Here is a 15,861-nt window from a genome sequence, read left to right on the forward strand (position 1 = left end):
TGTGAATGAAATGTGAAAGCATTTCCATGTATGCTGATATTATGTGCTCTGTACAGTTTTGACATTGTGATAAAGAAAGAGAGAAAAGCGATAAGACAGAGAGAGCGCGAGAACGAGGAACAGGGTTTGGAACAGGATGACTGCACGAAGCTTCGGCCTCATATGTACCTTTATAAGTGGATCCATTCAGCATATGAGCCCCACTTTAGTCCATTTGAGTCAATCAAGTGTATTACTGGTTGAGAGAAACAAGTCCATTTGCAGTGTCCATCTCACCTGCACTCATAGTGGCATGAGTGGCCACTCAAATCCAGGAATTTTCAGCGTAGAGGAGAGACGGTAGAAAAAAAAAACAGAAGGATGGAGGTTGAGTTGAAGTGGTTTGAGATCTGAATTAAAGCAATGAAGAATATTTTGTTTTGCTTCATTTGAACCAGAGACTGTGTAAAAGTCTTTGGCTCATGAAAATTGTTTAAAACTGTTTATCTGGGGAAGTAAGTGTGTTTCAGCCAATGAAAACACTGTATGATGTTAGAATAAGTACATGTAAACATGACTACAGTAAAACGCAACAGAGTGTTTTCATCAGTAAAGTTATGAATGTGTAGATTAAGAGATTTTTAAATCAATCAGAACAGAATATTTGTATGTATCAGTCTTAAAGACACAGTAACAAAAACAATTCTAAGATAAAGAGAGGTTGGAAAATGCACTCAAAATTTCTTTACCAGATTTTTGCTTTAAAATTTTGAGGCTATTAAACTTGTAAGTCTTGTAAGAAATTCTAAGTCAACACAAGTTAAGGCACAGACTCTTTTTGCGTTAACTTACTGTTACAATTCAATCAAATCAAAATTTTAAGGCAGCCCAATCTTGTTCTTTGGTGACTCACACTGTACGTTTGAATCGCCCCTCGTGTTCAGACAAAGCCTGTGATTTATACACTCACACTGTACAGAAACACTCGGCCCGACTGACATGACGCGACATGGATGCTCACACTGCACATGAAACACAGCCACTACAGTCACCTCTGTCTACAGACAATTTCCGATAAAGCCTTTCCGTTCAAAACAGCAGGCTCCGCCTCCGAGTCCCGAGCAGAAACACTGGCTGAATTTTAAATGGCTCCCTGCTCCCTACATAGTGCACCACATATTAAAATAGCTGCTCCTGCACCAATAAAGTGCATCACATGTCTAATAAATAGCCTTCTGAGATTCAGCCATGTGTGCGCAGTTGTCTATACTGGACAAAGAGGGCACTATTTTGGTGTAAAAGCCAGATTCAGCCTTTGACTAACAGCTAAAACAGCCATGCTAACTTGTGCCACTCTGTGCACTGAAGCTGAAGACCAGGTGGTCTACAGACAGACAGCTCTACAAAGACAAAAACACTGTATTTATTTACACCTCGCAATTCAACTCAAACGGAGCAAAGTCGGCATATACGGACGCTGGTGCCGTGTAGGAGTGCTGGGTGTGATTGTGTGTGGTTTTGGGTGCGACTTTGAGAAATCGGTTCGTGAGGCTGCTCAGACTATGAGACAAGTGACCAAACTTCTGACATGTCAGAAACCCATCTGATTGTCCGACTGCTCAAGTGGAGCTTTTTTGGCCAGTTAATCAGGCATCTTTTCTCCTCTCACACTGCACAGCGAACCACGGCCGATGAAACTGAAATTCGGCCTGATCATGAAATTCAGTCGGCTCTGACCAAATCGGGCTAAAATCGGGCTAAAATCATACAGTGTACGCCTGGCTTTATGGTTAGTGATCCGGTTGCCTTAGAACTTTCAAAAAGTTCATTTACCTTAAAACAAGAAGTGAACAGACTGTAACAAAAACAGATTATCGTTGTTTTAACTTCATATTAGAAGTTCAGTGAATTTTAAGGCAACCAGGTCACTAACTAAGTTAAAACATCAAATCATTTTTACAATAAGGTTGAATCACTCTATAACATCAGCATGAGTGGGCGGGGCTAAACTGCTTTAGGCTGAATAGGTGGATGTATGTAAATTAGCTTTTTTCATGACATCACAAACACAATGAATTCAAAGCGGGCTGTTCTTGCAGCTTAGTTTCTGTAACAACAAGCCTGGCGAGGCAGACGAGGAGACGTCCGGGAGAAACGCATAGAAAACACAAGGCTAAATACTGAACACAAAACATACGAAGCTGTGAAAACAAGGGAATCATTTGCAAACTACAAAAGCAGGGTAACAAACATGAAAGCTGGCCAGAGATTAATGGACACAAGGGGGTATATAAACACACACTAATGACCAGAGACACCTTAGAACAGTAAAAGAAGGCTGGGCAATAAACTAAACACAGGTGGGTAAAACTACACGCTGGTGGGTAACGATGACGGGGGGCAGGACAAGGGAGGAGACAAAATCCAAAACAAAAACAAAACAAAAAACACTCGGCACAGAAAACAGACCAGATTGGGGCAGAAACCACCAAGGGCAAAGATGGACCAGCGAGTCCCTGACAGTGTCCATACCTGGGCTGTGAGGACTGGAGAGGGAACAGTGCATTTTGAAACAATTACATGTTTTTCTCTGTTATTCAAAAACACCAGTAACTATTCAGATAATTAGCTTTAGATATTTTTACACAGCTCTGAACTGAACTTGGGAAAAAAATGATTGTTTTTACAGGAAGTGCACCCTTAACCCTTTAATGTCCTCACCAAGAAAAAAGCAATGGAACTTTATATTTTATATTATTTATTTTTTATTTTTTATTGTTTGGGGCAATGATTAAAAACATTTTTTTTTTAACCCCACAATTTTTAAAATATTCACGTCTACCAAACTGTCAAGATGGCACTTTGTGGCATATATAGTGACTCAAAATGTGCTCTATTAAATGGTTGAGCAGAACATTAAAGCGTTTAAATAGGGAAGGTAAGTTTATTTACATAGCACCTTTCATACACTGCTGTCATTCAAAGTGCTTTGCAATTGAAAAAAATACAGAGTCAGAAAACAGAGTTGTTTAAAAAAAGTAAACGAGACGTTAAAAACATTAAAACCAGAGATTTAAAAGAGAAAACCATTAAATTAAAAATCAGATTAGAAATTAAATTAGGATAGTTTAAAAAATCAAATAAAAAATTAAAAGTTAGATTAGGATAAAACAAGTGCCATTACAAGATGGTTCTTCAGTGGTTCTATATAGAACAATTTTATGGTTCTTTGCATGGTGAAATGGTTCTTCAGACTGACGAAGACTGTTTTCTACATTGAATGTAGAACCTTTTTGAAAATGGTTCTGTATCGTACCAAAAAGGGTTCTGCTATTGTTAAGATGTCAAGTTTGTAATAATAAAGAGCCTTTTTGGTGCTATGTAGAACCCTTTTCAAAAAGGTTCTGCATAGAACCACATTCAACACATTCTCCATCAATCTGAAGAACCATTTTACCATGCAGAGAACCCTTTAAGCATAAAATGGTTCTTTGAGTGTTCATGGTTACGTATAGAACCATTATCTTTACTTAAGAACCCTTGAAGAACCATCTTAAGTGTACAGTTTTTAAGTTAAACCAATGGTAATGAAATGGATAGTTTAATTGTTTTATTAAATTAATTTATTATATTTATATATTAAATTTATTTATTATGTTGCATTGTTGTACTATGGGATTCAGTGTGACTGTAATGTAGTAGAAATGAAAGAAATCTGAGAAAATTATTCATAATTTTGCGCTTTTTTCTCTTCTCAGACTACAAAAGATGTGCAAGATTGCTGACGAGGCTAGCAATGAGTCCTCTGTGTGCTCAGCCGTAGAAACCGCATGTAAGTAAAATGTTTCATGAATTCTCTGAAGATAAAAGTTTCGGCTGAACTTTCAGGATCACTGAAGTGAAGTGAATTGAAGGGTCTTGGTCAAAAGTCACTCTTTAAAGCCCCAGAGAACGTCTTCTCTTCCTAAATGGGTTAGTTTTGCTGTTTTGGGCACATAGTATACAGTACATGTACAAAGGATGTCCTGTAAACAAATTTCCGATGTCCAATAAATGGCCGAGGTATTTCACCAAATAATTCTCTTGCGCTCTAAACTGGGTGGTCCTAACCTGGGGTAGCATTTAGGTAAGTAGTCCCCTTCACAAATCACAAGGCTGAGGTGCGTCGTCCCACCCATACAACTGTTCCCCGTAACTGTGTTCAAGTTCAGAGACGCTGACTGGAAGCTAACAACCAAGCGAAAGCTAACCTGGGAAGCATAGCTGACCTATCAGTCTGTCTGCATATCGTTCATTCATTTGTTCGTCTTTTTGTCCGTCCGTCTGTGTGTCCATCTGTTTGGTCATTCAGCTGACCACCGCAGCATTCCATGAATGCACATCCAGTAGTAAATTTAACTGGAAGGGAAGTTCCTGAACAAACTTTAAGCTGACTTGACAAAGCCGTTGCTTTGAATTCCAGGTTATTTGCTAAGGTGTTGCTAGGCCACAGTGGTGGTATCACAGATGGTTGTTAAGGTGTTGCTATGCTATCCCAGGTGGTTGCTAAGATGTTGCTATGCTATCCCTGGTGGTTGCTAAGGCATTGCTAGGCCATTGCTATGGTGTCCCAGGTGGTTGCAAAGATGTTGTTAGATCATTGCTATGGTGTCCCAGGTGTTTGCTAAGGTGTTGCTAGGCCATTGCTATGGTATCCCAGGCGGTTGCTAAGGTGTTGCTAGATCATTGCTATGCTATCTCAGGTGGTTGCAAAGATGTTGCTAGGCCATTGCTATGCTATCTCAGGTGGTTGCTAAGGTGTTGCTAGGCCATTGCTATGGTATCCCAGGCGGTTGCAAAGATGTTGTTAGATCATTGCTGATATCCCAGGTGTTTGCTGAGGTGTTGCTAGGCTATTGCTGTGGAATTCCAGGTGTTTGCTGAGGTGTTCCTAGGCCATTGCTATGGTATCCCAGGTGGTTGCTAAGGTGTTACTAAGCCATTGCTGTGGTATCCCAGGCCATTAGCCATTGCTAAGGTGTTGCTAGATCATTGATATGCTATCCCAGGTTGTTGCAAAGATTTTGCTAGGTCATTGCTATGGTATCCCAGGTGATTGCTAAGGTGTTGATAGGCCTTTGCTATGGTGTCCCAGGTGGTTGCTAAGGTGTGGTTAGGCCATTACTATCGTATCCCAGGTGGTTGCTTAGGTGTTGCTTTGCTATCCCAGGTGGTTGCTAAGGTGTTGCTAGGCCATTGCTATGGAATCACAGGTGGTTGTTGAGATGTTGCTAGGCCATTGCTGTGGAATCCCCAGTGGTTGCTAATGTGTTCCTAGGTCATTGCCCTGGAAGTCCAGGTGGTTGCTAAGGTGTTGCTATACTGTTGCTATGATACCCAGGGGGTTGCTATTTGTGGCAGTTAGATTAGAATTTCCCATTGGGGAAAAAAGTGATGTTTGGACGCTGTTGGCTGGATATTTTTGGTTGGTGGACTATTCTCAGTCCAGCAGTGACACTGAGGTGTTTAAAAACTCCAGCAGCACTGTTGTGTCTGATCCACTCAGACCAGCGCAACACACACTAACACACCACCACCACGTCAGTGTTACTGCAGTGCTGAGAATGATCCACCACCCAAATAGTACCTGCTCTGTGAGGGTCCATGAGGGTCCTGACCACTGAAGAACAGGGTAAAAGGGGGCTAACAAAGTATGCAGAGAAACAGATGGACTACAGTCTGTAACTGTAGAACTACAAAGTGCACCTATATAGTAAGTGGAGCTGATAAAATGGACAATGAGCATAGAAACAAGGAGGTGGTCATAATGTTACGCCTGATCGGTGTAGCGTTTCACACTTCTGTCCCCTGGAACTTTAATATTTAGCTGTGTTGGTATCTATGAGATCAACGTACTTTTGATAAACAGTGGTCCATTTGTTCCCTAACGAGAGGAGTGAGTCATGGGTAACTGGATAGCAGAGCTAGCCTTCTGTGTTGAAACATCAGGATGAAATAGTGAGAGAGCTGTAATGTCGGTTTAATCACAGCCACCTGGTACATTTCCTGCATGCGAGACATGGAAGGTGGAGAAAGGCCGATTTAACAGCTTTGTGGTGAAAGTAGCCATGATTGGTTTTGAAACTGGGCTCCATCGCAGCAGCTCCTCTCCTGAAATAAAAGATTGCAACCATACGGGAAACTCTTATGCACATAATGGCTTGTTTGCCTTTATTTTCATCCTGTTTAAAGCAATAATCTGGGGGAAAAAAAAATCTATTTTACACTACTTTTCACTCACCGCAAATGTACTCAATAACACTTTCTATGAATGTCATGTTTGTAAGCATCTATAAACACATTCATAACATGTTATAAGGCATTCATAAGGCATTATAAACATGGCTATAAATACTTTACTAATTTAAAAATGCATTACACGTTATAGCCATGCTGATTATGCATTATGAATTGTTAACATAGTACATTATAAGTACTGTTCATAACATTATAAGAGCTCATAAGTCGTATTTGTCTGCTCTAAGTAAAGTGAAGCATACTGTACTAAAGCCTCCTCCAGTGTTCAGAGTGAGGCTTCAAGTTGAAGTATTTACTGAAGGATTTACTGAAACACTAAAACATTCACAGTAAAGCACATTACAGGCTTCAAATGTCAGAGTTTAAACTAGCGCTGCATCAGTGTTTTACCCAATGTGGGAAAGGTAATGTACACCACCGTTAGCTTGGCACTCACTTAACACTGCATATCCAATAGAATGCCAGCAGAAATTAGCACTGTTTGGAGCATCTCAATATTCTGGACTGAAGCCCTAAAGATGCAGCCCTAACAGCACCAACAGTGAAAAAAAAAAATACTGGAAATCTCAGGGCGTAAATAAACTTTGTATTTGTCTTTACTTTACGCTCTCCAAGCTGGGACTGACTTCTTTAGCACTGACAGTATAACATGTTATTAACACTATTTATACTGCATTATATTAACAATTCAGAAAGTATAATAAACATGGCTATAAAGTGTAATTCAGTGTAATTCATTTTTCTAAACATTTATAACCATGTTTATGATGCCTTATGAATGCATTATAACATGTTATAAATGTGTTTATAGATGCTTACAAACATGACATTCATAGAAAGAATGACCATGTAGTCCATCAGCCAAGACTTGCTTATGTGGTTTCTGACACTGTATGACACGCTGTTATCTATAAACATGAACTAAAATACGGACGAAATTCAGACGTAAGGATGGCTGGTGCAGTTTTTATCTATTACTTAACGACTTAACGTGGTTTGAGGCAAGTGTGTGATGATTGGTGGGGTAGAGGAAAACGGGGAAAACACCCCATTAACAACACTGTCTATTCACTGTAAAGCTAAATTTACAATTACTTTACAATAAGACTACCTTTATAAAGTGTTAATGAATGGTTTCAAATGTTTTATTAGTTAGTTACTGATTGGGTCATAAACACCTTAAAATCATTAAAAAACAGGCCCTTATAAAGCGTTTATGAATGGTTTAAAATCAGCTTATTGATGGTTATTAATAAGGCCATAAACACCTTAAAAATCATTAATAAGCAGTTATAACAAAAAAAGGGCAGCAGTGATCTGTTATTTGCCTAATAGTGAAACCGCATTCATTTATATACACACTTAAAAAGGATGGTTCTTTAAGATTCTTTAGTAAAAAAAAATGGTTCTATATAGAACCATGAACACTCCAAGTACCCGTTACTTGATTAAAGGGTTCTTCGCATCATGAAAGGGTTCTTCAGAGTGATGGAGAATGTGCTGAAAAGGGTTCTAAATAGCACCAAAAAGGTTCCTCTATTGTTGTGATGTCAGGCTTGTTACAATAGAAGAACCCTTTTGGATGCTATATAGAACCCTTTTCAAAAAGGTTCTATTCTCCATCAATCTGACAAACCATTTCACGATGTGAAGAACCCTTTAATCATGCACAGGGTTCTTTGAGTGTTCATGGTTCTATATAGAACAAATTTCTTTACCAAAGAACCCTTAAAGAACCGTAATTTTTTATGTGTGTAGATAAACCGCAATTCTTGCTGGTTGCTGATCTTACTTTGTCTTCTTCTAGCATTATAAGTGTTAGCTTCATCAGATATACCAGCTCATGTTTTACCCTTTTATTAATGTGTTATAACTGTTTACTAGTAATATTTAAGGTGTTCATGACCTAATTAATAACCATTAATAAACTCATTTTAAACCATTCATAAACCACTTATAAGGGTAGTCTTATTCTAAAGTGGTACCAAAATCGGTTACAACACACCAATATAAAAGGCAGCTCTGACCTGTCGTTTGCCTAATAGTGATCATTTGTACTGTTAAATCTCAGCTTTAGCTGGTCACTGATCTTCTCCATCAGTCAGCATTAAACCTGTCATAGTCATATAGAACAGCTCACTTCTTCCCTTTATCTGTTATAACTGTTTATTAATGATGTTTATGACCTAATTAATAACCATTAATAAACACAGTTTAAACCATACATAAACCAGATAGACTGGAACAGCAGATAGTTTTGTTTTTGAAAAAAAAAATATCTTTAACTGTGGCATTTAAAAAGATGTGCTGGAGCTTCACATGTTTGAGTGCTAGCTTCGTGCTAGTTAGCCTCCCAGCTAACGGGGGAAATTGGACATGAATCAGTTAAAATTTGGGTAAAACACAAAAGCAGAGCAGAGCTGATTTAAGGGGACCAACTTTATATTTTTGCTATTATATCTAACAACAGGGGGAGCCCATGTGTGAGTCCTCAATTAACGAGGTGAATGGAGCTAAACAGGCAGTAGAACAACAATATTACTGTTACTGAGTGCTGATTGGTTAGCATTACTGCTACTAAGGCCCAATCCCATTTCTTCTTTTTACCCCTAGCCCTTGTTTTCGAGTGTCACCCTAACCTCATAGAACTGAGTTACAGGGTAGTGGTTGAAATCTTCCCTCTGAAATGGGACCCTTAGTTAAAAAGAGCATTACTTCATTAACAGCTACCAGCGCTGCTCTGTAGGCGACCCTGCCAGTCTGCAGTGACAGCAGAGGAGGGCAAAGTTCAGCTCCTCACTGCTGGGCTTTAGTTACATTTAGGGATCATATGCCTTCAAAGAGGGGGGCAATTATTTATTATCACCCACCCCTAATTCTTCAGTGATATGAAGCTGAAGTCAGATATTCACCAGCTTCTCGTTCGAATTTTCTCGTTCCACCTTAAATGGAGCAGCAGTTACATTCTGGTGCTTCAGGCGTCAGAACTGCTGGACTATTTAAGGTGGAGCGGGAAATGTATCTAGCTGCTGAGACATTAGCATGCTATTAGCGATTTTTTATGCTTGTTATAAAGAAAACGACCAAAATACACTGAAATGACATTAAACTAAGAAAATACAGTGATTATCATAATTTTAAGAGAAAATTCTCACATTTGTGGGTTTCTTTGGTCTCTTGTTCTCCATCTTGCCAGTTTTTATTTTTTTTCTCATAACTCTCTGTGAAAAACCTCCGTTTGGACGGCCATGTAGCCCAAACACTTCGCCCTACCCCTCTGTCTCAACATAAATTGGGACACCCTACCCCTAGACGTGATCGCATTAAACAGAGGGCTAAAGGCTATGTTGTGAGGGCAAGGGGTGAAATGGGATTGGGCCTAAGTCTGACTGGTTCCCATTACTGCTACTGAGTGCTGATTGGTTAGCATTACTGCTACTGAGTACTGATAGGTTAGCATTACTGCTACTGAGTGCTGATTGGTTAGCATTACTGCTACTGAGCGCTGATTGGTTAGCATTACTGCTACTGAGTGCTGATTGGTTAGCATTACTGCTACTGAGCGCTGATTGGTTAGCATTACTACTACTGAGTACTGACTGGTTTGTATTACTGCTACTGAGTGCTGATTGGTTAGCATTACTGCTGCTGAGTACTGACTGGTTAGCATTACTGCTACTGAGTGCTGATTGGTTAGCATTACTACTATTGAGTGCTGATATGTTAGCATTACTGCTACTGAGTGCTGATATGTTAGCATTACTGCTAGTGAGTGCTGATTGGTTAGCATTACTACTACTGAGTGCTGATATGTTAGCATTACTGCTACTGAGTGCTGATATGTTAGCATTACTACTACTGAGTGCTGATATGTTAGCATTACTGCTACTGAGTGCTGATTGGTTAGCATTACTGCTACTGAGTACTGATTGGTTAGCTTTACTGCTATTGAGTGCTGACCGGCTGGCGCGTCCAATAACTGGAGTTTAAAGCACTCAAAATATAACAGTTGTGTTGATATATGCTGATCTCCATTAAGGAAATTACTGCACTTCTACATAAAAAATATTTACACTTTTACAAACTGATGTTGCACAAAACGCTCCATAGGAGCCCATTAATGGGTTGTTTTTGTTTTTCAGGTTGTTCCTTCAGGTATATTTAGGGCCTGTGACCGAGTGTGAGTGATGAGATAAGTGGCGTAGCTGTACTGACCTACAGTGAGCTCACCTCTTTACTAACATCCTAACCAGCTTTAGCAGCGTTAAATCACATCTGCTCCTCACAACTACAGCACTGTTACAGCGCTCAGCCATATTTTAGTATTAGTGCATTCAGCAACGAAAGTGAAAGAAAGAAGCGGATTCATGCTGGTTACAGCCCTGATTTAAACAACAGTAAACTAAGGACATGATATGTATCAATATTGGCCGATATGAAATGTTTTTATCATGATAACATTTTTGGCCACATCGCCCAGCTCTAGGTATAGTTTATAGTCTCTGTTCCTACCTGGTATTAACATGTCTTGAATAACCTGATCATAAGTGGACAGTAAAACGTATAGATGTTTACATCTGGCATTTCCGTGTGTCTCAAATGCGCCTCCAGAGACCACTTATGATAGGATATTGTGACTGGAGGAAGAGTATCACACATATCCACTACGTCAGCCTCTCGCTGCACATGTTGTCAGACAAATATGTACCGTGAGTCCTTGTTCATGTACACTTATAGGTTTTTACAAATGTTTAGAGCACATGGGACGCTAAAGCAACTTATAAACGAACAAGCAGGCACGTGCACAGAGAGACCCCGGAGGGGGGCTTGAGCTGCTGCCATTTTTACCTCAGAGGGCACAAGTGCACTCTTGGTTGGTGTGTATAATAACTGTACTTTATTTCCTCTGCCGTTCTTCAAGGTCCGTTTCAGTAAGATGAGGCTCACTCTCACTGTAGGAATAGAGCGCGTGGGTCGCTTGGGTTCTACAAGATTATCGCTCTTGAGCGCCCCCTCTGGTGCAGTACTGGCCGTCTGTGGTTCTCATCAGTAACTCGCATCACTGCAGCACTAAAAATCTCACCAATAAAACAGTGATAACACTGATAACGCTCTGGCAACTGGGGTTTAAACCCCTAGATAGTAATGTTAGTGCTTTTGGCTGCCTTTGGTTTTACCTGAAACATGATTACACTGTCTCTCCTGTTAAGAGTGAAGAGTGTTTGCAAAATACAGTAAATTAAATAAAGCTTAATTCATGTTCATGTGGCCACTGTTAATAAAAATAAAAACAGTAGACTTCGAGAAAAAAGGAATATTTCAAGAAAAACGTCATAATATTGCGAGAAAAAAGACACATTTTGAGAAAAAAGTTGTAATATTTCGAGAAAAAAGTCGTAATATTTAGAGAATAAAGTCGTACGTTGGAGGATGAAGTGGGCTGACTGTAGGGGGGCTAACTGTAGGGGGGCTAACTGTAGTGGGCTGCCATAACGCGTTGGGGTCTCGGTTGCTGTACTGGCGCCGGAGCTCCACTCTCTCCTGTCTCTCTGTGGATCATTTTGATCATCATTCTCACTGTCTGTGAAACTTCATGCCCTCTTTGAATGGGGGGAGATGTAGCCCCCGATAGCCATGTAGACGACCCTGCCTGAGGTTCTCCTTCAACAACACAGACAGACAGTTTCCTCTGAGTCCGTCTGGCTCTTTATTCTAGATAAACACAGTTTCCTGCTCCGCCGTTTCAGCCGCTTCTTATACTAATAACAGGCTGGTGCTGATGAGCAGGAGAGACAGGGAGACTGAGTGTTTCTTTATGGGTGAATCCATATGAAAGTAGAACTCCACCAACTCACCGCCCCTCATTTAACACGAGGAGGCGCTGCTTCACTTCGCAAAGCCTTTGGCCACAATATTGACCTTTCCTGGTATTAATGCCACTTTAATGTCGTAATTCTATGCCTTTTTCTGAAATATTACCACTTTATTCTCGAAATAGTACTTTTTCCCAAAATATTACGACCAGTAGAAGCGGTGAGTGTGCATGCTAGGCTAAAGGCTAACCTCCAGAGACCGGCCGTACCTCCTTATATCTCAGTAATGTCCACTCCCTCGGTAACAAACTGCACTAATGCTACCTTCAAGTTCCTGCTTATGATTTTGAAGGTCATAAGTACGACGTGATAATGTGTTCAAGTGATTATTTCTGACCACTTCTACCACTTGCTCGGCTAGTTTAGAGAATGGCGCTGTGTAGAACTCAACCAGAAGCTAGCAAGTGTCAAGTGGATCACCACAAAGGTTTTCCCAAGACATGAGGTGACCCAGGGATTAAATGCAAGGGCGGGGTTACGGGACATACTGCTGGGTGATCTGATTTGTACAGGCATACAATCTACTTAAATGTAGCTGCCATGCGATCAAAAACTAGTGCCTCATTTTTTTAAAACTGCATTACTTATTTAGCCATCCATATACGACATTTGGCATATGTTGATAGCAGCCATCTGCCCAGGGGCGTGTTTAGGGTCTGGCTATTGGGCTATAGCCACAGGTCTTATTTAGCTACGGGTGTCTTTTTCCATAGTTTACCAGCTTCATTCAACATAGGTTACTGTCTGATTTTCTGATACGGTTTACAGAGTTACTTAGTTAGTACTAGCATAGGTTATTACAGTTAATCATGGTCAAAATACACGAAACTGGAACTGTAGATAAAAACACTGGATATTTTAATGATATATTGACCGCTGAACCGGAAATGTCCCCAGTTTTCATCTCAGAAATGTGGTCACCTTAGCCTGCAGAGTTCTTGTGTGGCTGCTGAATAACTAAAGTATGCCCAGTTTACTGTCAGCGGTGACTTTTACGCCTCCAGATCGGGGAAATTTGGGGCTCATTGCAAAATCCCCCTTGTAGCTATTGACATTGGCGTTCTATACATAAACACAATATTTCTAACATGACTTGGAGGCAGCATAACATTACCTAAGAGTGCGGCTGACCACACAGTGGGAGATGAGGGATATTCAGCTAGCCTTAATAAAACTTATGACATGTATTCCAACTGCTGTACTGAATGAACTGATATATCGTCCACTACTACTACTTAGCATTGTCCACTTATGTTTGGTTCACCCAAGACATATGTTAATGCAAGTGTGAACAAGACGTCAGTCACTTTTTATGATGCTGTTTTACACAGTTTGATATCCATGATATACTCAGAAACATATATCGTGATGCAATTTACCCTGATAATATCGTTATATCGCCCACCCCTAGCATGGGTTATATTTGCCATATACACACACCAAGCACTTTATTAGGAACACCTCCTTGTTTCTACACTCACTGTCCATTTTATCAGCTCCACTGACCATAAAGGAGCACTTTGTAGCTCTACAGTTACAGACTGTAGTCCATCTGTTTCTCTGCATACTTTGTTACCCTGTTCTTCAGTGGTCAGGACCCCCATGGATCCCCACAGAGCAGGTACTATTTGGGTGGTGGATCATTCTCAGCACTGCAGTAACACTGACGTGGTGGTGGTGTGTTGGTGTGTGTTGTGCTGGTCTGAGTGGATCAGACACAGCAGTGCTGCTGGAGTTTGTAAACACCTCAGTGTCGATGCTGGACTGAGAATAGTCCACCAACCAAAAATATCCAGCCAACAGCGTCCTGTGGGCAGCGTCCTGTGACCACTGATGAAGAACTAGAGGATGACCAACACAAACTGTGCAGCAGCAGATGAGCTATCGTCTCTGACTTTACATCTACAAGGTGGACTGACAAGGTAGGAGTGTCTAATAGAGTGGACAGTGAGTGGACACAGTGTTTAAAAACTCTGTGTCTGATCCACTCGCACCAGCACAACACACACTAACACGCCACCACCATGTCAGTGTTACTGCAGTGCTGAGAATGATCCACCATCCAAATAGTACCTGCTCTGTGAGGGTCCATGGGGGTCCTGACCACTGAAGAACAGGGTAACAAAGTATCAGAGAAACAGATGGACTACAGTCTGTAACTGTAGAACTACGAAGAGCTCCTATATGGTCAGTGGAGCTGCTCAGTGTGTGTATCTCCATATGCTATATGAGGTGAAGCCCAGAATAGCCTCTGAGCTGCCGTTGATAAAACGGGAAATGTTTTGAGTCTGCGTTGTGACATCAGAGGCGTCAGTGATGGGGCGAATGAGCACCCGTCCCTCCTCTTAAAGAAGAACGGAAGGACACAGCTTGATTGGCAAATGGAGTGGTGAAGAATGGAGATCCACCTGACGCCTTTGTTCCTGCCGTTCTTTTCCCCAGAACCTGTTAAAAGGTGCTCAATTGCCCGTCGAAAAGTTGCTTCAGTAATTACAGGCGAATTAGCAACGAAGCATCTCGACCTCATTATGTATGACAGATAACTAGTTTTGAACTTTTAACGTTGAACTTCTCATCCTCGGTCCCGTAACCGTGTCCATGGAGATGGTTTTGGGCTTAAACAGTGTCGTGGTGATGATGATTAATCGCTGAATGCAGATCAGACTCCCATTCAAAGTCCTTCTGTGAATGAATGTGTCAGATGTACTGCATGAAAATGAAATCGATTATAAAGATAATCTTTTTTTTTCTTTCCTTTTTGTGTGCAACAGGTCCTGAAGTTACAGAAGAAGACTTTGGAGGTTTTTTTGTTTTGTTTTGTTTTGTTTTGTTCTGTTTTATGTTTCTTGTTTTTATTTTCCAAGGAAGTGCCTTCCAATCACGACAGTTAACGGTCATTATGTTTTCATCCACTGTAGCAATGTAACTGTATTATTAAAATATTATTAAAACCTTTTAGTTTTTTATCATAATTTGTGTTGATATTAAAACGCTTTCGAAATATAGTTTTGTTGAACAGCTTTGCTTTTTATATTATGCATTCTGAGAAGAGTGTTGTTTAATATTGCAGCCCAACTGTTTATTTATTTCAGTGATATGTAAATATTCCGTCCTGATTACAAAATAATATATTTAAACGTGTTTGTGTGTCTGATTCATCGAGCCATCTCACGAGCTTTCGTTTGCTTTGTGAACGTGACGTTTGCCTGCCTTTGTTCTGTCGTGCTGTCATTTTCATGATGATTAATGTGGCACTTATTAATGAAATGACTTCAATTAATTGGAGGAAAAGTTGATGATGTTTTGAAAGAATAAAAAAAATTCAAGCACATACATTTAATGAGCACGTTTTAAGCGCATTAGAGCAGAAAGCCGTTTTGAACTTGTTTAAATGGGGGGGTTCATGTTTTCCGCTGCCTCCCACCTGCTCTTCACCCGCCCCAGCTGGGACGTGGACCTCCGCCCTGATGGCGCAATGTTGCTGTGGTTTCTAACCTGCTGACCTCACAGCTCTCACATTAAAAGAAGAAAAAAAGGCCTCAAAAGACGCTTTGGGTGAATCTCTTCAACATTTGCAACAGAAGGATCGTTTAGAGAAGCTCAGATTTGATTAGAATGCAACACTAAAACTGACACATTTATAACAGATCTCAATGTGCTTCTTTACAGATTCCTGACGTAAGCACAATGTCGGCTTCCTGAAGTTGCTGAG

The 15,861-nt window shown here is 40.4% G+C and overlaps 1 protein-coding gene across 1 annotated transcript in view; it reads left to right on the plus strand.

Annotated features, from left to right (window-relative positions):
• alkal1 (ALK and LTK ligand 1) overlaps positions 1-15,174 on the plus strand; it is a 57,244-nt gene extending 42,070 nt beyond the window's left edge. Inside the window, exons 5-6 of the mRNA XM_036579584.1 lie at positions 3,738-3,811; positions 14,921-15,174. Coding sequence (XP_036435477.1) covers positions 3,738-3,802 — 65 coding nt within the window. The 3' untranslated portion in view covers positions 3,803-3,811; positions 14,921-15,174. The remainder of the gene's footprint in view (positions 1-3,737; positions 3,812-14,920) is intronic.
• Positions 15,175-15,861: the final 687 nt, after the last annotated feature.

This window comes from Colossoma macropomum, unplaced genomic scaffold (assembly GCF_904425465.1).
Source record: "Colossoma macropomum unplaced genomic scaffold, Colossoma_macropomum, whole genome shotgun sequence".
Lineage (NCBI taxonomy): Eukaryota > Metazoa > Chordata > Actinopteri > Characiformes > Serrasalmidae > Colossoma > Colossoma macropomum.